Raw genomic sequence first — 24,186 nt, 5'->3', positions numbered from 1 at the left:
GATGAGTTCTAGGCTGAGGCCGTCTCGTCCTCTTGTTTTCGCCAGGATCATCCTGGCGGTTCACAGACACTTTAACAAGCGTGATTTAGTCAAACATGAAGTGTACACTTCGTACACCTGCGAGTAGTACTACAGTGACACCTGCGAGTAGTACTACAGTGCCTATGGAGGACAAGACACAATTGCAGTTCAGACATACAACTGCACGTTGTGGTATTTGGGGCCTGCACAGTACTACCAACATGGTGCTTCATGTCTCTGGAGGAAAAACTGATATTAGTGTACTAATATTTGTACCACAGTTACAAGTTCACCACTGAAAACATTGGTGTACTTAAATGTGGGTTATTTGAGTGCTGCTGAATAAATCAGGTTAATCAGTTGGAAACGATGGTCACCATGAACATGGCGGTCTGACTGATATCACGTGACCTGTCTGATCTGCATCTCTCCTAAAGTGCCAGGTTCTAGTCCGAGACGTCCGCTGGTCACATGATCCTGTGAGTGCTCTGTTGTCTGTGTGATGTGAACCGGATCGGCAGTTTCAGGGTTCATCAGGTGTTGTTGCTGTGGTTACTAAAGCGTGTGGGTGATAATCTGCTGGTCGGCCTCCAGCTCTCATCCTCACCCAGACTGATGATCAGAGCTCAGTGACACCAACCCCCCACGCCCAGATTACTCTGATCCACATCGGATCCATTTCTCTGAAACCAAGGAACCCAGGAGCTGGGGGTGGGTGGTCGGGGGTCTCCAGAACACCTTCACCTGTCAGCTGAGTAGGTCCGTGTCCACGCGCTTCTGGCCGCCAGGGGGCGTTGCGGCGCTGCCGAGGAGCCGCTGAGCAGTGGGGAGTCCGGGGGAGGGAGGAGGAGTAACCGGACACCGACCGACTGAGCGGCGGCTGCCCGGTCAGACCGCAGCGGAGTTTAGCGGCGCAGCAGCGGAGCCACAACGAGGACCAGCGGCGGCGGCTCCGGTCCTCGCGGCCGGGGACTGAAACTCTCTTTGCGGCCGCGGCGCGTCCAGGGACGTAACGGAGTTCCCGTGAAGTGGAGAAGTCGCGTTGTCCGTCCGCCCCGGCAGCCTGACAGCCGCCAGCATGAAGAAGAACCACTCCGGGAAACGGGTGAGTGTAAACAGGACCGGTGCCGGTACCGACGGCCCCGCAGCGGTCGGGTTCAGGGGTGAATCCGAAGTTCGAGGAACAAAAGCCTGCAGGATTCGTTAAAAGCTTCTACTTTGGAGGCAACAAACCGCTTGCTGACTTGGACGAAACTTCCGGTTTTCAAAGTAAGGGCATTTGGGCTGTTGCTGGAAACCATTCCAGTGTTGCAGGTGTGGAGGAACACGTTTGTGATACCTGTTACACATTGCAGTACCACAGTATTATTGATGACTGACCCAGTTTCACTGCAGTAAACGGTCCAAGTCACATTTAGTGGATTTAAATAAGAAAGTGGGCCGTCAGAGACGCAGTGATTGCTAACACCACTACTCCCAGTGTGCTGGCTGGGTTTAGCTTGATGTTACACTGGTTCATGTGGTTTACAGGGACATCATAGGGAATTATAGGGTCACAGAATCTACAGCTTACAAACGTTTAAATTCTTGTGAGATGACCTGAAGACCCTGCAGGCTGCAGCTGGACCACCAGGAGGTCGGTCGGGTGGTCAGGACGGCGAGTCTGCAGGAATGTGACTGAATCTACATGACAAAAGAGGGAACCGGCCTTTTCTTCTTCACTTAAACACAAACAAACAAAACAAGAGCTGACGCGTCTCAACCAGCAGAACTGCTCCCTCGCTGTTTATCCTTCATTTACAAGTTGCATTCTTGAAGTACTTGTATCACTCTGTAAAGTGACTGGTGTTTTCTAGGGCTTAAGTGCGTTTAGATTCCTGACACTCAGTCTTTTGCTGACAATAAAGTGCTTTATACTATATATATATATATACACTATACATGTATATGGATATATATATACATATATATGTATGTATATATACATACATATATATGTATGTATATATACATACATATATGTGTGTATATATACACACGTGTATATACACACACACACATACATACAAGTTGTGTGGTGTTGCTCATGTGATATTTTAATAATTCAACATTCCTCGAACTGCTTCCTGTTTCCTGTTCCCATGTCAGGGGCAGCAGGACTCGACACCACATTCTGACAAGGTCGGCTGGATCCGAAAGTTCTGTGGCAGAGGAATCTTCCGAGAAATCTGGAAGAACCGCTTCATAGTCCTGAGGGGGGATCAGCTGTTTGTCTCTGAGAAGGAGGTGAGTCTCAGGGGGCGTATCCTGAAGGTAGCTGATCAATAGAAAAACAATCAATTGATCAGTCAGTCATGACAACACCTGATTCTTGGCTTGCAGGTCAGCAGCGTGAGCTAGCAGCCCCTCGCCTCCAGTCTCTGTGCTCAGCTAAACTCTTAGTTTTGGGCTGTTGGAGGTTCCTGGTATTTTGTCCTGTTGATTTGAGTGAATGTTTAAAGTCAAGGAATCGACAGTGATGTCACTGGTGCGTTCAAGTCATGTTGAAAAAGTGACTCACTTCCTCTCTGACAGTCACATGGGGACCTCATGGTCAGCTGAGTCTCGCTGTGGTTCAGAGGCTTCTGCTTCTGAGGTCTTTTCATGAAGCTCACATTCCTGTTGGAGCAGGAACAGAAACTCCAGCGTCTCCATGGCAACGAACAGATGGTGTCTATTCAGAAGTTTGTGTCTGTGGAGCAGCAGCACCGGTACCCACGTGCCCCGCCGTGTCAGTATGGACCTGGTTCAACACAAAGGGTTATCAGGTTATCTAATAATACTCAGGTTTCAGCCTCAAAGATCAATAATCAATAATTCCTCAGTCGGGCCGATGATCAGCCATGTGGGCTTCACTCTTCAGCAGGACCCTGCAGGAGGGGGTCAGAGGTCACTGCAGGCTATCGTTATGTAACTGAACAATTGATATTGATTATTGACTGATGATGCAGCAGTGACATCAGCAGGAGAACTTATTACAGTAAGATCCTGAGGGCATGACTGACCTTACTCACACACACTCACACACACACACACACACACACACCAATTTGCACACAGTGCACAGGGGGCCTCTCTCCCAGGAAGTGTCTCAGTTTAAAGCTGGTTAATAATGGATGCTGTTTCCATGGTGCAGTTAATCCAACGTGCGTGTGTGAGAGAGAGAGAGAGAGAGAGAGAGCGAGCGAGTCTGGAGCTGAGTGCCTTCAGACATTTAAACACTATCCTCCACAACCCTGAGTTCTAACAAATGTGTGTTGTTCCTCCATAGATGATTAATGACACTTTGATTGATCGAATGGCGATCCGTGTTTCCTGAGTATCATTGCTATGTAACTGTAAAGTTGGCATCTCCAAAAAAGTGATATCTGATTGCTTTTACATTTTATTTTGAAAGACCAACTTCAAGCTTTCTGTTTTGAGGGGTTATTTAACATTTACAGTTCGACCTCTGACCTGCAGGTGAAGGAAGCAGGGCGGGCTGACGAGGTGCTGGACCTGTCCGACTACGAGCGCTGTGAGGAGGTCAGGAAGAACAAGAGCCGCAGCAAGAAGAACCACAGCAAGTTCTGCCTGCAGCGGTGCAGCTCACCAGGGAACATGGTACACACACACACACACACACACACACACATGTAGACACATACACACACACAAACATGCGCACACACACGTAGACACACACACACACACACGTACACACACACGTAGACACACACACACAAGTAGACACACACACACACATGCACAGGCACACACACTCAGGTCTCTGCAGACTGGGGCGTAACCCTCCTCCTGTCAAATGTTCTGTTTGTCCTGTTCACATGCCTGGTAACACAAAACTACACAACTACACAAATGCAATGTAAACCCACCCAGAGAGTTTGAGGGAACTAGACAGGTGATGGGCCAAGACGCCCTGAGACGGTTTAGCTCTTAGCAGCGGGGATGGGGGTTGGGGGTGGGAAGAGCCTCCATGGAGCACCAGAACCAAGCGGCTTCATAGTGGACCGGAACATCTGGCCTGAGTTTGAGCTGGAGGTCCTGGGTCAGGATGGACCCTCCTAAGGTGGTGGAGGCCCAGCTAGGATCCTGGGCGACTCCCAGATCCAGACTAACTAACTGGTGCTGGCTAACCAAGCGTACCGGCTGCTGATGGACCACCGACAGGAGAAGGTGGTGGTGATAGATGGAGCACCAGGAGACAGCAGCACCCGAAGAAGGAGGTACTGCTTTGTACTGCAGTACCTCAGCTGTTTCTTTTTGTTTTTCACTTTATTGCAAAATGTCAACATAAACAATGTTGACATAATCATGGAAACATCGTGACATTGTTGAAACCAGGAAACTTGATTATATAAACATAACAAACAAAGGAGGAGGGATGCGAGAGTGAGCCGATCCGTCCATCAGCTGCTGAGAGCCGGTGGTGCCGCTCACCAGAGTCGCTGGGATTATCGTGTTGAGGGTGGAACTGAAATCCCACTGCTCAGCCCCCTGCTGGAGTTCTGGTTTCCCAGATGTGTGAGGGCCTGATGGAGCAGAGCAGAGCCCCCATCCTGGTGAGGACCCTCTGTCACGTTCGTGCACTGCTTAATGTGCAACAGTCCAGCCTCTCCAAGGCCCTGGGCCCCTGAGGCAGGACACCCAGGGGTCTTGGGCCCAGGGTGATGGTGGAGGTCTGGAGGCATGTTGCAACGGTGCGGGGGCAGTTTCTGTTTATTGGGGTTGTTGCTGTTCTTCCTGGGGTCCAGACACTCAAACATGCAGTCAACTAAACATAAAACAATGAGATTCAAGCTTTGAATTCTAAAACTACAACAAAGCAAACAAAACCAAAAAAAATGCATTCGATCCTTAAAAAACTCAAAGTAAACTCAGTTTATTCTTTGCTTCTGAGGTGAAGCTCATTCAAAAATACAGTTCTGAACTTTTCACTTAATCAAACACAACTTCTTTGCCAAGAATTCCTTCTTTTAATTTCTTTTTGAAGTTCCATTTATTGTCCATTGTCATGATACTTGTCCAGTGTGGTACTGCTCTCTGCACTACAGGCCTCTTGAGTGCATGAGTGAACAGGGCCACGTCTCACATTTGTAGGTGGAAGCTGTCACAACAAATGATTGGGTTTCCCAAAATGATCGAGAAGAAACAACCCTTTCACTGTCACTCTTTGATCCACTCTCATCCTCGGCAGCTCTCCATGCACCCCCTCAACGCCGCTCCTCCAGTGCAGCGGCGTGCAGCTCGGTTAGAGTCATCCGGAGTTGTGTAAGTCTTGGTTTGATGCACTCGACCACATTGTTGGGCAACAACCAAGACAGGAGAGAAGCAAAGATGACAACACAAGTTTGACTGCTGAGCCAAGTCCAAGAGTGCCGCCCCTCCCTTCAGTCCAAGAGTGCCGCCCCTCCCTTCAGTCCAAGTGTGCCGCCCCTCCCTTCAGTCCAAGTGTGCCGCCCCTCCCTTCAGTCCAAGAGTGCCGCCCCTTTAGTGAAATGCGATGACCAGGAAAGTGTTCATCAATTCAAACGTTCCGCTTTAACCTACTTTCACTAACCCAGCTAGAGACTCACATTAACTCATCATGCAGCAACTTGTTAACTCACGCAGAGTTTTCTTCAGCGACATACATTGTGATGTCAGCATAGATTTCCACATGTGCACGTTTTAGTACATGTGGTAAATCATTAACGTAGCTTGAGTATAATAACGGGCCTCGGCAACTGCCCTGGGGGACACCACATTGTAGGGTCAGCGTGTCTGAAGTTGTACCATTGAACAACACACATTGTTGATCGAAGTAAAGTAAAATCTGGTCAACTGGACGTAAGTTTATCTTAAAGACGTTTCACCTCTCATCCGAGAGGCTTCTTCAGTTCTAGTGAAGAGTGTGGAAACTCCAGCTTATAAACCTATGTGGGAGTGGTCAGTGCTATTGTGGTGGAGACGACCCTCCCGAGACTCACCTGGCCTCCCCAAACGACAGTCGTTGTGCGGTGTCAGGGAGTTTCAGGGGTGGTCGTTAGGGAGTTTCACCGACCACTCAGATGCTAATGGGCTGTGCTGGCATCAGCCGTTCCACATGGGTCTTTCAGCTGAACTCTTTGGGGAAGTTTTGAAAGGTCACCTCCTTCGTTGGGACAGCCCAACTATCTCAACATCAGAAGAGCAAGGAGAGGCAGAAAAGGAAATTTGCGCGCCTCCAGTCTCGCCTCGACCGGGAACGAGAAGCAGAAGGCCCAACCCCAGCGGACTCACAGGACAGTTGGATAAGGAACTTATCCAACAGGGAGCTCACCAGTCCTGAGAAACGCGTCCTTGCCAAAGGAATGAACTTTGCTGTCACCCCGAAACATCTCCCGACTGTGGACCTCATCACTGCCACAGAATCCGCCATCAAGAAGAACAACCTCTCCACCACAGAAGCAGATGAACTACGACTCAAGGTCACAGCGGCCCTCTCCGAAGCGAAGGTCCCCTCTGCCAACCTCTCGGTCCAGGAAAGGAAGGCCCTGAATGCACTGAGCAAAGATGAGAACATCACCATCCTTCCGGCTGACAAAGGAAGATGCACGGTGGTCCTTGACACAACTGACTACCAGGACAAGATCAGTTCTCTTCTCAGTGACATTCACACATGTGAGACCTTAAAACGCGACCCCACCAGCAGCTATAAGAAGAAAGTGGTGGAACACCTACAGAAGCTGCAAAAGGGGGAAATCATCAACCGCTTGGAGTATCACCGCCTGTACCCCGGAGACGCAGTTCCACGGATTTACGGCCTCCCCAAAATCCACAAGGAAGGTGCCCCGCTCCGACCCATTGTCAGCAGCATAAACTCCGTGACGTACAACATCGCCAAACACGTCGCCACCATCTTAGCCCCCTTGGTAGGGAAAACCCCCCACCACGTCCAGAATTCCATGGACTTCGTGAACAAGGTTAGAGAACTCAAGCTGGACCCAGATGAGACCATGGTGTCCTACGATGTGACCTCCTTGTTCACCTGCGTCCCTACCGTGGAGGCTGTGGAAACAGTGAGGAAACGCCTACAGCTGGACAACACCCTCAGCAACAGGACCAACCTCAATCCGGACCAAATCTGCCAACTTCTGGACCTTTGCCTGAACACAACCTACTTCCAGTAAAGAGGGAAGTTTTTCAGGCAAAAACACGGCTGTGCCATGGGTTCTCCCGTATCTCCTATCGTGGCCAACCTATACATGGAAGAGGTGGAACAGAGGGCCCTGACTTCCTTCAGTGGACCCTCCCCCACCCACTGGTTCCGATACGTTGATGACACCTGGGTGAAGATCAAGGTTCAGGAAGTACAACCGTTTACAGCACACATCAACTCGGTAGACGTCAACATCAAGTTCACCAGAGAGGATGTGAAAGACAACCATCTGCCCTTTTTGGACTGCGACGTCTACATTCAAGAGGACAGGAGCCTGAGGGTGGATGTGTACAGGAAACCCACCCACACTGACCAATACTTGCTTTTTGACTCTCACCATCCTCTGGAGCACAAGTTAGGTGTCATCAGGACGCTGCAACACCGAGCGGAGACCATCCCCACCAGCGTCCAAGGCCGGAAAAAAGAACAGCAGCATCTGAAAAGAGCACTTAAAACTTGTGGCTTCCCAGACTGGACCTTTGTAAAATCCTCTTCCAGGTCCAGAAAGGAGGAGAGCTCCAGGAGGAGGGAAGATGAAGAAGGCAGGAGAAAAAACATAGTGATCCCCTATGTGGCAGGGGTTTCTGAGAAATTAAGGAGAATCTATAATAAGCACCGCATCCCTGTGTCTTTTAAACCAGACAACACTCTGAGACAAAGACTGGTTCACCCCAAAGATCCCACCCCTCACAGCCAGAAAAGCAATCTGGTATACGCTGTCCGATGCAGTTAGGCCTGCACGGATCTCTACATAGGGGAAACCAAACAGCCCCTCAACAAGCGCATGGCCCAACATAGAAGAGCCAACTCTGGAGGACAGGACTCAGCGGTTTTCCACCACCTCAAGGAGGAAAGCCACTCCTTCCAGGACGACCATGTCCAAATCCTGGACAGAGAGGACAGATGGTTTGAAAGAGGAGTTAAAGAAGCCATCCACGTCAGGATAGAGAAACCATCTTTGAACAGAGGAGGTGGACTGCGACATTTCCTTTCACCTATTTACAACCAAGTCCTTTCAAAGCTTCCCCAAAGAGCTCAGCTGAAAGACCCATGTGGAACGGCTGCTGCCAGCACAGCCCATTAGCATCTGAGTGGTCGGTGAAACTCCCTAACGACCACCCCTGAAACTCCCTGACACCGCACAACGACTGTCGTTTGGGGAGGCCAGGTGAGTCTGGGGAGGGTCGTTTCCACCACAATAGCACTGACCACTCCCACATAGGTTTATAAGCTGGAGCTTCCACACTCTTCACTAGAACTGAAGAAGCCTCTCGGATGAGAGGTGAAACGTCTTCAAGATAAACTTACGTCCAGTTGACCAGATTTTACTTCGCTTCGATCTACGATGACCTGGATGAATGAGAACCTACACAGACAACACACATTGTTGCATCCAGGACAAAGAACTTTCCATTAACTTCACTGCGTCGTCTTCCAAAGGCGATGCTAAGAACTTCTTGAGTAACGACTCATGACCGATTGTCAAATGAAGTCCACGAGCGCAGCATCCAGCATCGACTTGCGATGTCAGTGCTGTGCTCGTGGACTAGCCAGCTGACACTCAGTGTTCATGCTATTTACAGGACCTGGTCTCGATCCAGGTCCTGGTCTCTATCCAGGACCTGGTCTCTATCCAGGTCCTGGTATCATCAGCTGGTTTAATGTGAGTCATACCAGCATCAGTGCGCCTGCAGTCATTAGTGTACTACTACTGGTGTTACTGGTGAGATTATGGAGTTTTGAGGGCCTCACTCGGAGACTGGTGACCCTTGACCTGGACCCTCTGGTGTCAGGAATGGGAGGTAGACAGGATCAGGGGCAGGTTCCGTGTAACACAGGAACATTTTGAAAGCGTTAAACCGCAGTATAACAACAAGGTATCATCAGCTGCATTCTTTATGGTCCAGTTAATTCTTAATGCCAATCTAACTCAAGCTAAAAGCTAGCTACCGTGAAGCAGTTCGCCTGGAACATGAATGACATGTGTGTTTGGGTTGCAGGTTCCAAACCTGGTCTTCCTGGCTGTCAGTCCAGAAGAGAAGGAGTCCTGGATCAACATCCTGAACACTGCCATCAAAAGAGCAAAAAACAGAATTCTGGATGAGGTGCGCTAAACTGTCAAAGCAGTCACACAGCTGACCGTCATTGGCTGGTCATGTTTTCCGACTCTAGTACCACACCTGTTGCTATGGTTACTGGTGAAACGATTCAACTGTCTGTTGTTAGAAAGCAGCAGGCAGGAAGTGAGTCACACAAGCTGGCTAACTTTTTCCACCCATCAATAATCTGATCAGTGGTCAGATCCACACACACACACACACACACACACACACACACACACACACACACACACACACACACAGGGCATGTATGTTTCCAGGAGTGGTGGAAAAGTCATGAACAGCTTCATATTTGACATTTTCCTACTTGCTGGTAAATGAGGAATGTTGTTTATTTCAAAGCTCAGTGAGCGTTTATTAGCAGTCATGCTAATGCTAATAAGTGTCAGTGATTTATTTTAGCGTTTCAAAACATACGTGTTTACAATCATGTAATAATGGTTGTGATGTGGAGTGAGGGGAGCTAGAGTGTGTGTGTGTGTGTGTGTGGGGGGGGTCTATTTGGCTCATGCAAACAGCTGAGCTTTAGTCTCACCTGACTGGCGTGTGCTTGTGTCCCAGGTGACAGTGGAGGACACGCAGCTGTCTCACCTGACAAGAGATCGAGTGAGGATCCCTCACACCCGCCGGCTGCCCACCAGAGGTCACCTGCTTGCTGTGGTCAGTGGGACGTCCCTCATCAACACGCCACAACTCAGACACAAGAGTTGGGTTCTTGTTGACATCTCAATATTACTTGTTTTCACAGAAGTTTCATTTTTGCATTTTTTTTTAAGTTTCAGTCTGACAAATGAACGAACTTCCTGTCCAATGTTTCAATGATTACAGCAATAAAAGCATATAAAATCACAACAACCGTCAGTGTTTGCTCACCAGTGATGAACAGGAACTCACTGCTGCTTTGTCATTTCCTCACCACATCAATGACCCACTTCCTGTCTCCTCTTCAGGCGTCCACCTGCTCCTCAGATGGGATGTTGACACTGGACCTGATCCAAGAGGAAGACATCCCTTGTCCTCAGGGACCTGATGGCTGCCGCAGCTTCAGGGTCAACCTGGACAGATCCCACCTGGCCCCGGACTGCCCTTGGTCCAAAACTGATGGTGCCGTCTCTGCCAGGACCGCAGAGACTTCGGGGAAGTCACACAGTCTTCCACGTGAGGTGGTGGGTTCTGCTCAGACGCCACAGCCAGGTCCACGCTTGACACAGGCAGAGAAAAACCGCTGTGTCTCCATGGACGAGATTCGGTCAGTGCCCTTGTCCTGCTCTTTGGCCTTGACGCCGACTGATGCGATGGCGCCCATCAACCAGCTTCAGGGGCTGATCAGCCTGAAGCTGGCAAGGACGCAGCAACTGCTCACGGAGATGCACGGGTGGGCCGATGGCGAGGCTGGGAAGGTGACGGACTCGGCAGAAGGAGCGAGAGCCAAAGCAGAGAGACTCCTACAGGAGGCGACGGCGGCCTGGGGGCAAGCCCACAAGGTTCTCGAGGAGGTGACGGAGCTGCAGGCACTGTACCGACAACTGGACTCCACCTCCCTGGTCCCCGCCACCAAGACCACCAGAGCCTGACATGACCCAGTGGAACTGGTCCTCTCTGGCCCAGGGGGGTCCAGTAGTGCAGGACCAGGATACTGACTTCAGATGAAGCTGATGAACATTGTTGAACTCTTCCGCTCCTTTGGACCGGTGTGGTCCTGCCTAAACGTCTTCTCCATGGAGGTTCTTTGAACATCTGCAGGCGAGTGGCAGGACTGATGAGACACTCAGTAAACATTTACTTACATTCACCAGCACTTGAACTCGTCAGTGACATCACTGATGAGTCACAGTGGTCGCGGCCTCGCTCATACCAACAGCTCGTGTGATGCAATCAATCCCGTTCGTTCAAGGAACTGATGTTTGTGTCTGTACTCTTCAAGCAGCTGAACGACGAAAGACACTGTGAAAATACGAAAAGGATTTCCGTGATGCAACAGGAAGTCAGAAGAGACCGAGCGCCATGATGGGAGGAAGCTGTCTGCACTGTGAATAAAGATGGCGGTTCATTTGTAACGCGTGTTTCTGTTTCTGACTCCCATCTCCGCGCTCTGGATCTCGTTGCTGTTCTTTGTGTGGCTGAATGCCACTGAGGCCAACGAGGTGATGGGAAGTGTAGTCCTTTTGTGTTGAAATAAAACCTCCATATGAACTACAACACGCAGTACATCTCACTCAATGTGTACTTATCTATTATATTATCTAGTATTGAGACTAAAGCTCAGCTCTTTATCTGTAGTACATTATATATATTAAATTTATTTATATATAAATTTAATACGTATGTGTGTATATATATATACACGTGTGTATATATATACATATATGTATATATAAACACGTGTATATATATATACACACATATATATATATATACACATATATGTGTATATATATATGTGTGTGTATATATATATACACATATATGTATATATATATGTGTGTATATATATACACGTGTTTATATATACATATATGTGTATGTATATATATATATATACACACACATATATATACACATATGTGTATATATATATGTGTGTATATATATATACACATATATGTGTATATATATATATGTGTGTGTTTATATATGTGTAACCGGTGTGGATCTCTGCGTTGTGTGATGAATCACGTCGGGACACCAGGACTTCTCAGAGGCGATCTCCTTTTATTTGGCACTGGCATTAACGAGGCAAAAACATACATTTGTCACGCATAGCATGGAGTTAGCCCCTAAACAAGTGAGACAACACAAAGATATCAGCCCCCATGTGATGGACAATATGCAAAACAGAAATACGGGTTCCCGACCACAGTGCTGCTTACCTCTCCCGTAGCATGCAGCGGCAAAAGGGGCAAGAGGTGAAGGCGGGAATGACACACAATGAGGGGCGGTGTGTCCCCCGGACTCATGTCAGGTAAACGGTTTACAATATAACTATTTACAATTTTGTGTAATTAATAAAAATCATTTCTATCAGTGTGTAATTGACCGTGCTACATATATATATATATATATATATATATATATATATATATATATATATACACATACTATTATTATTATTATTATTATTACGGTTAAATGACATTTATATGGGGTTGAACTTCCAATTGACCAATGGTTGGAGCGATGACGTGGCAGCCTGGTGGAGCAGTGGTCCTCCCTGTGGCCCCCAGCAAGAAGGTTGTGGGTGGAGCAGTGGTCCTCCCTGTGGCCCCCAGCAAGAAGGTTGTGGGTGGAGCAGTGGTCCTCCCTGTGGCCCCCAGCAAGAAGGTTGTGGGTGGAGCAGTGGTCCTCCCTGTGGCCCCCAGCAAGAAGGTTGTGGGTGGAGCAGTGGTCCTCCCTGTGGCCCCCCAGCAAGAAGGTTGTGGGTGGAGCCCCGGCTGCAGCACGGGGTCTTTCTGGGTGAGTCTCCATGTTCTCCCTGTTCCTGCTGGGTTCTCTCTGGTACTCCAGCTTCCTCCACAGTCCAAAGACATCAAGAGGGACCAGGTTAATCCAGACTCTAAATTGACCGTAGGCGTGGCTGGGAGAGCCAATGGTTGTCTGTCTCTATGTGTTGGCCCTGCCATGGACTGGTGACCTGTCCAGGGGGAAGGCTGCTGGGATAGGCTCCACCCCCACCACCCTCAACAGGAGGAGAGGGGGAACATGGAGGGATGGATGGAGGGATGATGGAGGGATGGATGGATGATGGAGGGATGGATGACAGTCAAGCCACACCCCTTCAGTAGCAGCTGAATGAATTTAGAAATTGTAAAATAAGAAGTAAATTCCAAATAAATGATTGCACCTGTCCAGTTCGCTCCCTCCACTTCATTCTTTGACAGTGCCATGAATTTCTTGTTTCATTCACTTCTTGATTCTGGCAGCTTCAGTAGAACAAGACGTTTTGGAGGATCAGCTGTCCTGCAGCGCCACCACACGGTCAAAACAAAAAGTGCAGCCATCTGCAGCTATCGCCATCTTTTAACATGAATCCAGTGTTTACATGTTGTTGACAAACAGGAAGTCACTGACGTTTGTTTTTGAAAGGTTGAATTGGCTTCAAATTAAAACCATTAATCTGACAATCTGCTGATTAAGCAGTTTTCCAAGGATAAAAGCAGTTCTCAATTCAAAACATATTTGCAACCCCCAAATTTTTACATTCATGTATGAAATATTTTTGCCATGGCAACAGCACAGCAGGACACAGGGATATTAAGATTTTCTTTTTATTATTCAAAAACACGCTGGTGACATCATCACGTGGTCAAAACACAGGAATAAAAAAATAAAGTCAAAGGATTCAAAGCTACTGAGACCAGTTCGGTTCTATTTACAGTCCAGGACCGGGACCGAGCTGAGACCCACCTGACGGCTGAGGGGAGGGGGTGGTGCTAAAGCTATGCTGTGAAGAACCCAATCAGTAATCAATAATCAGCTGATCAACACAAACAGAGTGATGTGGTGATGTGGGCACGAGAGTCTTCAGGGGCCCTGGGGGGTCACATTATCAGGAAACACGAGACCTTTGACCTGTAAGTCAACAAAAACGCCATTGCTCAGTGTCAATGGCGTTTTTGTTGCTAGGTTACTGATGGATTATCCAAACCTGACAGAACACCAGAGACTGGAGACAGATTATTGATCATAAAATGCCAGGTTACTATTAAACTATACTTTTACCAGCAGGTCTGTAATCATTACCATTATTGATAGGAGGATTATTGGAGAATCAGTGATCATGAAAAGTGATTGGCAAAGTGCCACTGAAAGCACGTAAAGAGGCGGAGTTAAGACTGTGCCATCATCAATGACTGGAGGGAGGGGTTTTATTCATGACGATGTTGTGATGGTGGCTCGCCGGCCATCACACGTCACTGGCGTCTCCATTGTTGACGTTGGCGCTGACCATCAACTCACATGCGTTCAGATTCACACAAACTTATTGCCATGTTTGTTTATCATGACACGTTCGCCACCAAGACTTTGATACCGTCACGGCAACACCAACCTGTGGTCCGTCGCCCCCTGCCAGGACGGTGCCACCGCTCAGTCTGGATCAATAAAGACTCTCGCTTTTTCTGATCAATCATCTGTAAAACTAAAATAATCAATAATAAATGATGTCCGTCCCTGTCCCGTGAAGGCTGGATCATCTGTGTACTGATCAGCTGATCAGGATTCAGTTTCTTGTCCTGGAGGAGGTGCTCAGCCAGGGTCAGAGGTCACTGGAGGACGGGGTCAATACGATTCAACTACTCATCATCTTCATCTCCATCATCACCTTCATCCTCAACATCTCTCTTCCTCTTCTCCCCCCGAACGGCGTCATCATCTGATGGACAGGAAGTACAAACACTGATGTGACGGTGCTCACGATTCTCTTTCTGGTCTATCATGCCGTTACAGCGTCACGCTGCTCTCCTCAGGAACGCAGCCGAGCAAAGACGAAGCTAACAAACGCGGCTCTCACCAAGCGCCGGCTCCTGTTCTGACACGCCCACAAACAGGTAGACCTTGAAAAACAGCCGATTTCACATAAATCTGAGGCGAAACACCAACCTCCATCATCCTCGTCGTCCTCCTCCTCCTCCACGTAATCGCCGTCGTCCTCCTCGTCCTGCCGACAAACACGCCGTCAGTGACTCAGACAGCTGAACTTCCCCTGGAGGATCGAGTTCTATTCTATCGGCTGATGGAGACGCAACTCACCTGGATTCCCTCCTTCATCAGATAGGACAGGCCCACCTCCTCCTCCTCCTCCTCCTCCTCCTCCGAGCCCTCCTCATCCTCATCTTCCTCGTCATCATCGTCGTCTCCATGGGGACCAGCTTCATCATCCTCTGGAACATGGCAGTCAAACACAACATTTTACATGCGTCATCCACCAACCTTTCTGAAAGAAAGAAGCAGCACCGGGTAACCGCCACACGGAGGAGGTGCCACAACTGTTTACGTCTGATGCCCAATTCCAAAATCATGCCACCAGGTGGCGCTACCACTCATCTGCACCGCTCCAAATTTGTTAAACATCACCCTCAATAGGTTTACAAGCAACCCTCCAAACATGAACACCTCGATCGCATGTTAGCGAGGTGGAGGTCAAAGTCATAACACGCCGGTCGTGTTACCACAGAAACTCGACACCTATGCGAAGTACTTCACGGCAGCGTTGAAGATATGGAGACACGTCAGGATATTGCTGGACGTCTTTTGAACTGCCTCAATCATCACGCCCATGGCTATGTGATGACATCACAAAGACAGAAGTTGCAGTGAGTGGCGGTGTTGAGAGAGCGGCATGCATTACCGTTGTCGGCCTCTGAGTCCGGCACCTCATTGTCCTCCTGGTCGTAGCCGTCCAAGTATGTCAGCTGAGGCAGCAGCTCGAACACGCCTTCCCGGTAGTCATCCAGAGTGGTGACCTCACAGCTGTACAGGTCAAGACTCCTCAGGTTTTTCAGGTTCTGCTGCAGAGTCACATGACAACAGCGAGCGTCAGTCGACCTGCACGCAAATGGTAAGACTGTTTACCAACAGCACCATCAGTCATCAGCCATTCCAACGGTGTATTCCAGACACAAAGGGCCACCGCCTCCAGCTATCAGGCTCCTCCCCTGTGGAACCGTCTCCCAGTCCTGGTGCAGGACTCAGACCCCCTCTCTACATCTAAGAGCAGAGGTAAAACTTTCCTCTCTGATAAAGCTGACAGTAAGGGGGGGCTCAGGCAAGCTCCGCCCCCTAACTCTGCCCCTAAAGGCTTCGACTGGCAGGGTTCTCCCACAATGCACTGGGTTCCTCCTCCTTCCTCCTTCCTGTCTCACAGCTGCAGGTCACTGACTGGACTTCTTCCTCTGAGTCCTGGTGTTTCTCACCTCCCAGACCCCTGACTGATGCTGCTGGAGGAGGAGGCTGCAGACCTGCAGAGCCTCAGGCTGACACCTCCTACCACTACTAGTACTGGTACTAGTACTACCTAGCAGTACTACCACTGGTAGTTCTGGTACTTGTAGTACTGGCCCAGGAGGTGGCGCTGCTGCCATTGTTGACACCAGTTTAGTAATAAATCCCAAACCAGAAGAAGTTTCCATTCCTCTGAAAGCCTGATTCTCAGTTTGTCTCCTCCAGCCTGGAAACTCTCCAGCCTCTCTGATTGATGATTGAGGACCGTCCTCCTGGTCCTGACTCTGGATTCTGATCTGAATTCTCAGAGTTTCTATCAGTTTAGTTCTAAATCAGATCAAGTCATGATTGGAGGAGACTTCAGTATTCATGAGGATGTTGATAACCACAGTCTGGTACTGCATTTCTCTCTCTCCTAGACTCAACTGGTGTCCATCAGTCTGTCCATGAACCCCCTCACTGTCACAACCACACCTCCACCTCCTCCTAACATGTGGAACTGAAGCTGAACATCTGGTTGTGTTTCCACAGAACGCTTTTATCAGACCACCAATCAATCACTTTGGAATTTGGACTGATCAGCTACACTCCACTCAGGAAAACTGTGGTTTCCAGATGTTTGTCTGATCAGGCCACACCTGGATTTAAGGAAGTGATTCCATTGACACTAAATTCAGTGTCTTGTCCCACTGTAACAGAGGACGCTGTTGTCCACCTTAGTCCCTCCCAAACTGATCCTTTTATCCATAGAGCAGCAGCACCTTAGCAACAACTCTGGACTCTACTGGCCCACTAAAACAGAAAACTATGAATCCAAGGACACAAGCACCTTGGTACGGTTCTGGAACCTGACAGCTTCAACAAGAAACCAGAAACTGGAGAGAAGATGGAGCTGCTCCAAACTGGAGGAGTCACATGGAGTCTGGCAAGATGGCCTTAGAACCTAGAAGAAAGCCCTTGGTAGAACCAGAGCAGCCGACTACTCAGCACTAATAGAGGAACTCAAGAACAACCCAGGTTCCTCTTCAGTCCTGGAGCCAGACTGACAGAGAGCCACAGCTCTACTGAACCAAGTAGTCCTGTTTCTCTGGGCAGCAAAGAGTTCATGGACTTCTTTAATGACAAAATTCTCCTGATTAGAGAGAAACTTCTTCTCCTGCTGCCATCAGCTGACAACATGGCCCCTAGAACCCAGAACCTTAGAGGCAGCTGGAGGACCAGACACACACTTGGATAGTTTTTCTCCCATCAGCCTTCATGAGCTCAGTTCAATAATGTCCCCCTCTAAACCTCCACCTGTCTCCTAGACCCCATCCCAACTAAGCTGCTCCAAGACTCTCTCCCCTCGTTAGCCCCTCCCTCTTAGATATGATCAATGTGGCGCTGGTATCTGGTTCCGTCCCTCAGTCCTTTAAAGTAGCAGGAATTAAACCCTCCTCAAAAACAAGCCTGGATCCAGAAGTTCTACCAACTACAGACCAACATCACATCTTCCTTTTCTCTCCAAGGTTCTGGAGAAAGCAGCTGCTAAACAGCTCTGTGACTTATCCACAGCAACAGCTGATTGGAGGATTCAGTCAGGTTCCAGGTTCATCCTAGCACAGAAACAGAACTAGTCAAAGGTACCAGTGACCTCCTACTGGTACCAGATGAGGGACTGGTCTCTGTGCTGGTCTGATCAGATCTCAGTGCAGCTTTGGTACCATTGACCACCATATCCTTCTACAGAGACTGGAACCTGTCACTGGTATGAAAGGAACCACACTAAACTGGTTCAGGTCATATTTACTAGGTCATCTCAGTTGGTACTAGTTAATGATGGTTCCTCTGAGACCACTACAGTCAGTTCTGGTGTTCCACAAGGGTCTGTGCTTGGACCAGTCCTCTTCACCCTGTCCCTGCTTCCTCTAGGTCACATGATCAGGAAACACTCCATTAATGTTCACTGCTATGCAGACGACACTCTGGACTCATCAATGATCCACATGGAACAAACCAGCTGACTGAACTGGAGGCCTGTCTGAAGGACAGGAAACATGGAGGACCATCATTTCCTTTATTAAACTCTGACAAACTGAAGTTCTTGAGCTGGGCCCAAACACCTGAGGACCACCTGATCTGATGAGACAGGTACCCTGGATGGCACCACCCTGGCCCCCAGCACCACCGTAGGAACCTAGGAGTTCTCTTTGACCAGGACCCTTCAACTCCCACATTCAACAAACCTCCAGGACGCCTTCTTCCATCTACGTAACATCGCTAAGATCAGACACATCCTGGCTCAAGAAGACGCAGAAAAACTAGTCCCTGCTTTTGTCACTTCCAGGCTGGATCACTGCACCTCCCTCCTACCAGGCTGGACTAACAGGTCCCTAAAGACTCTCCAGCTGGTCCAGAACGCTGCTGCCCCCCTGACTAGAACTGGTAGCAGAGACCAGGTCTCTCCTGGACTGCTTCTCTGCATGGCTCCCTGTCAGATTCAGAACAGAATTTAAAATTCTCCTTCTACCATCAAAGTCCTCAACAGTCAGGCTCCTTCATCCCTGACAGAGCTCCTAGTCCCCTATGATCCAGCTAGAACCCTTCACTCCCAGGATGCAGGGTTCCTGCTGGTTCCTAGAGTTCTAACAGTAGAATGGAGCCAGAGCCTTCAGCTACCAGGCTCCCCTCCTGTGGAACCGTCTCCCAGTTTCAGTCCAGGACCCAGACCCCCTCTCTAGGTTTAAGAGCAGACTTAAGACCTCCTTGTTGATCAGGCTTATAGTCAGGACTGCTTAGGCTGGCCCTTAGATCTGCTGCTCTAGGCTCAGACTGCTGGGATCTCCCATGATGCACTGGGCTTCTCTCTCCTCCTCCTGTCCTCAGACGTGTTACTAACTCCTCTTCTTCTCCCCTCATCCCAGATCCTGGTGCTGCTGGAGGAGGCTCCAGACCTGAAGAGGCTCCAGCTGCCACCCGTAGCTCCACCTGCTCACGTCCCCGTCTGTCCATCAGTCTCTCCTCCTTTCTCTGTCTTTGTCTGTCCATCAGTCTCTCCTCCTTTCTCTCTCTCTTTATCTCTGTCCCTCTCTCTCCTTCTGTCTCTCTGTCTTCCTCCATTCTCTGTCTTTGTCTCTGTCCATCTGTCTCTCCTCCTTTCTCTCTCTCTTTATCTTTGTCCCTGTCTTTCCTTCTGTCTCTCTGTCTTCCTCCATTCTCTGTCTTTGTCTGTCCATCAGTCTCTCCTCCTTTCTCTCTCTCTTTATCTCTGTCCCTCTCTCTCCTTCTGTCTCTCTGTCTTCCTCCATTCTCTGTCTTTGTCTCTGTCCATCTGTCTCTCCTCCTTTCTCTCTCTCTTTATCTCTGTCCCCGTCTTTCCTTCTGTCTCTCTGTCTTTGTCTCTGTCCATCAGTCTCTCCTCCTTTCTCTCTCTCTTTATCTCTGTCCCTCTCTCTCCTTCTGTCTCTCTGTCTTCCTCCATTCTCTGTCTTTGTCTCTGTCCATCAGTCTCCCCTCCTTTCTCTCCCTCTTTATCTCTGTCCCTCTCTTTCCTTCTGTCTCTCTGTCTTCCTCCATTCTCTGTCTTTGTCTCTGTCCTGCTCTCCTGCTCTCTCTCCGTCCCCACTGATCCTGGATCTGCTCCACCTTCCTGCTGGTAAAGGAAGGTTCTGGTGGCTGCTGTTGCAGGATGTGCTGCTGATGGAGAATTGTTGGGTGGAGGTTCATTGAAGGAGGGAGGTGCTGGACCTGCTCTACTTGGACAGAGTCAGGACAGAACTTTGGTTGGGGTTTGGAGCCACACTAATGAACCTGACTTGACTTGACTCTCAATATGGACCCCAAGAACCAGCTTTTCATCCAATCAAACACCAAGGTATTTGTAGCATCAAGTACCAACTTTAATCCTACCTGAGATATTTACAGTCTGCAAGTACAAATATGTAATTGCTTCTTCCACTGATGTAGCAGAGGTGTATCATCTGCAACCTTTGTTTGCTTTGGACCCTACCTCAATGATTTATATTAATGGAAAATAAAATAGGGCCCAGAACTGACTCTTGTGGCACACCCATTCTTACTTGTTTCAAGGACGAGGTACATCTATCTAGTGCCACACACCGACTTCTACCTCTCAGGTAATTGTATAGTTCATCTACTCAATGGCAGGAACCCTTATCCTTCCTCCCAGGAACTTTGGGTCCCAAGTCACAGCGCGACTTTCATGCCGTTTCAATGGCAACTGCTCCTCCAGGTGGAAAGACACAGTACTACAACTGAGTGTGTGCATATGGGGCTGGGGGGCCTTGTGTGTTCCCCCAGCCAGTCAACTGGCCTTCATTGATATCTGTATAAATAAGATTGACTTGTATCACCATGACAACACAGGAATGTTCTGGACGCCACAACAATGATGCAGCGTTAAGCCGTTGAAATCACCACCTTTTGTCTTAGAAAGGAACAAAATATTCAAAGTCTGCCTGAAATGAACAAAGTTCAGACAAGGTCAGACCCAGTGGTCGAGCTGGCGCCAGCTTCCTGAGACTCACCAGGGCCTCAATGGCGTTCAGATCTCTGATCTTGTTCCCACTCAGGTTGACGTAGGTCAGGCTGGGACATTTCTCCGCCAGCGAGTCCAACCCTCCGGAGATGGCATTGTCACTGACCTCCAGCTGAAACACACACAGCCGTCACACCAGAAATTGCAGCAAGGCATTGTGGGAACAGGAAGTAGGGGCTGACCTTGCGTAGTTTGGGCAGCAAGGGCAGTTTGGAAAGCGAGCTGAGGCCGACGTTCACCATGCTGAGGATCTCCAGCTCCGTGTATTCGTCCGTCAGACCCTCCACCTCGCCATCAGCTGACTGACAGCTGTCCACCACCAGCTCCACCACCTGCACGCCACCATTACAACACGAACCACAAGTAGAGGTGTTAGAGCAAGACCCCCCATGCCACATCACATGACTGATGTTCCTTTACCCATCCTGCCCCTCATCATTTAAAAGAACTTCAAAATAAACCCAGCTGATGGTCTACTTCCTTCAAACATACAAGACAGAGTTAATGAGGTGTGTGAATGAGCTCAGAACCCTTCTGGATACTTGGATCTGAACTTGTCCCCAAACTCCTCCCCCTCAGTATCTCTCTCTCTCTCTCTCTCTCTCTCTCTCACAGGAGGATTTAATTTCTGTTTGGGGCGCAGCCGAGGTGGGTGGGAAGTCAGGCGGAGTTGGTCTAAGCTAACCATTTAACGGACACCAGGGCGTGTTCGCGGTAGTGTACATGGGCCGAACCGAGCAACGGAACCAGTAGAATTGGAAACATATCGAACCACGTTGTAATCTTGCAGTTTCGTCGCTCTTTAAGCGACCGAAGGAAAAAGCAGCGGGCCCGTGAGCGGAGTCCGGTGTGACGCGCAGCGTTCAAGCCAACGTCACGAAACTCCAAACAAGATTCATCGAGTACCGTTCCCGCCGAACAGCAGCACCGAGCTCGGTGCTGGTCCCGGCCGCGGGCTGCCACGAAGCTGCTCCGCGGATCCTCCATGTTGTTGCGCCGCTCCGGTTTTTCGGGTCAAAATGTCGGCTGTTCCCGGCGGCGGGAATGTTCCCTGAGCTGGCGGAGGAACTTCGCAGCTGCCGCGGGACCGCGGCGTCGTGTTCACGGTCGAGTCCGCGTCCTCCACGAGTTCATCCGGGGAATGAAACAATGAGGTGGGCGCTGACGGGTACAGACCTCTGCGGGGTTCCGGCTCCGCAGCTCCAGACTGACCCGCTTCTTCATCTCCATTTTGCGGCTCTAAAACAAAGAAGCTGAAAGAAAAAGAGAAAGTCGCGCCGGTGGTGGCGGAGTATCGCGCTGCTGCGGCAATGACGGACGCTTGGCGACGACTACGCCTCCATGTTCCCTCCGCTCCTACCTCGGCCACGCCCCCTTTGTTAATATTCATGAGCTCTATAATGCGCGTCTCCAATTGGCCCAAGGACGTGCCACTCATTAAGTCCCGCCCACAGAGCGGTGTCCTCGCTGCCATTGATTTAAATTACTGCTGCGTATATTTACGTAGCCAATAGGAGGGCGACTCTGACATGTTTAAACTTCAGACACGCCCCTTCTTTGTCTTCGCTGCCGCTCAGCCCAAACGTTCAAACCAGGGAACCGAACCAGGGACGCCAGTCAAGGCCCTGTGGAGTTGCTGAGCTTCTTTATTTTCTACAAAAGAACATTTAGAGTTGTTTTTTTTTTGCTTTTATATTTAAACCATTTCATTTCAACACCTTTCAGAGGGGAAATGTTTGTAGTTTTTGGATAAAAGATGTTGCATTCAAGTGTTTTATTTTGCTGAGCTCATGTTACCATGGTGATATTACCAGGAACACTTAAAGATCAGCACACCCATCATTGATTATCTCAAGATCAATATACTGGGTCAAGAACTCATTCATATATGTTAACAGGGAACTGGGACATCTGCCGGAAACAGACATTTATACTTTATGTCCTACAAACGTTCCTGGTTGGTCCAGGGAACATTCAGATGGTCTGGGAACAATTATAACATTCCTTTGAGATTTCTTGTAGAATACTGAGTAGAACTAAAAGAACATTCTTAGTTGGTCTGCTAAAGGTTCGATCCTACAAACATTCTGGGAAAGTCGTGAAAAGCCCAGATGGAACATCCTGCATCAATGACGCTAACCCTTTAAAGAGCAGCGTTAGCTAGCCGAGCAGAACGCTTTGATTGGGTTCCTCTCAATAAGTCATTCCAGGAAAGTTTGTCAAATTTAGAGTTTTTGGAGGACATTCCATCCTACGAGTGACCATTCCTTACATCGAAGGACTCTTGGGAGGATCAGGAAAGTCTCGCTCCAGTAGTTCATTAAGATGTTTTGTTGAACCTCATCTCTGACTCTCAGAGTTCAGACGTTCAGTATAAAAGTCTTTCAAACATCATGTTGTTTCCAACACCAGTAAGACAGAAACCAGTGGGTTTTACAGGATTCAGCGCTCTAGAACTCTCAGGGAGGAGCTCCAGCCTCCTCTGTCAGCTCCTCTAGCATTGATACACCTGAGCGTCTTCCTGCCAAGAGAGGAGACGATACCGTCCCACAATTCCTTGCTGCAGCACCTCTCTTTCTCTCTCACTCTCTCTCTCTCTCTGTCTCTGTGTCTCATGAAGACTGTGAATGCCAGTGATAAGAGTGGACCATCAGCATCAATCGTCACTTTTCACCTCTGGGGGATTTTAGCCACTTAAAACCAGGAGGATGAACATCCAGTTGCTTTTCCATTATTCTTTACATCCTAACGTCACCAGCAACTGTCCTCTTCACACTTTCTGATAGTGATAAAAATGTTTAACATGATTTCAACAAGGGAGGCCCGGTGGAGCAGAGGTCCTCACGGTGGCCCCCCAGCAAGAAGGTTGTGGGTGGAGCCCCGGCTGCAGCACGGGGTCTTTCTGGGTGAGTCTCCATGTTCTCCCTGTTCCTGCTGGGTTCTCTCTGGTACTCCAGCTTCCTCCACAGTCCAAAGACATCAAGAGGGACCAGGTTAATCCAGACTCTAAATTGACCGTAGGCGTGGCTGGGAGAGCCAATGGTTGTCTGTCTCTATGTGTTGGCCCTGCCATGGACTGGTGACCTGTCCAGGGGGAAGGCTGCTGGGATAGGCTCCACCCCCACCACCCTCAACAGGAGAAGAGGGGGAAGATGGAGAGAGGGAGGGATGGATAAATGGATGATGGATGGATGGATGGATGGATGATGGATGGATGGAGGGATGATGGATGGATGGATGATGGAGGGATGGATGATGGATGAGGGATGATGGATGGATGGATGGATGATGGATGGATGGATGATGGATGGATGGATGGATGATGGAGGGATGGATGATGGGTGGATGGA

The 24,186-nt window shown here is 49.1% G+C and overlaps 2 protein-coding genes across 3 annotated transcripts; one reads left to right on the top strand and one right to left on the bottom strand.

Moving 5' to 3' along the window:
* Positions 1-854: 854 nt before the first annotated feature.
* Positions 855-11,552, top strand: plekho1b (pleckstrin homology domain containing O1b). Its single transcript, XM_086217486.1, has 6 exons — positions 855-1,126; positions 2,170-2,307; positions 3,523-3,663; positions 9,241-9,345; positions 9,922-10,020; positions 10,311-11,552. The coding sequence occupies exons 1-6, from the start codon at positions 1,100-1,102 to the stop codon at positions 10,932-10,934; spliced, it is 1,134 nt and encodes a 377-aa protein (XP_086073612.1). The 5' UTR covers positions 855-1,099; the 3' UTR covers positions 10,935-11,552.
* Positions 11,553-13,605: 2,053 nt separating this feature from the next.
* Positions 13,606-22,214, bottom strand: LOC147252736 (acidic leucine-rich nuclear phosphoprotein 32 family member E-like). 2 transcript variants are annotated; one of them, XM_086217484.1, is made up of 7 exons: positions 21,743-21,938; positions 21,019-21,168; positions 20,826-20,948; positions 15,707-15,866; positions 15,109-15,239; positions 14,959-15,016; positions 13,606-14,731 (listed from the first exon to the last, which is right to left on the bottom strand). In XM_086217484.1, the coding sequence occupies exons 1-7, from the start codon at positions 21,821-21,823 to the stop codon at positions 14,652-14,654; spliced, it is 783 nt and encodes a 260-aa protein (XP_086073610.1). In that variant the 5' UTR covers positions 21,824-21,938; the 3' UTR covers positions 13,606-14,651. The 2 variants fall into 2 exon arrangements, with proteins under 2 accessions (XP_086073610.1, XP_086073611.1); XM_086217485.1 differs by lacking the exon at positions 21,743-21,938 and adding an exon at positions 22,013-22,214 and having other exon boundaries at positions 13,610-14,731.
* Between the last annotated feature and the right edge of the window lie 1,972 nt (positions 22,215-24,186).

This window comes from Aulostomus chinensis, chromosome 11 (assembly GCF_037954235.1).
Source record: "Aulostomus chinensis isolate RoL2024-O1b breed Wild chromosome 11, RoL_Achi_v1.0, whole genome shotgun sequence".
Taxonomy (NCBI): Eukaryota; Metazoa; Chordata; class Actinopteri; order Syngnathiformes; family Aulostomidae; genus Aulostomus; species Aulostomus chinensis.
The sequence above is the reverse complement of the archived record's forward strand: the minus strand, read 5'-3'. Positions and strand labels throughout refer to the sequence as shown.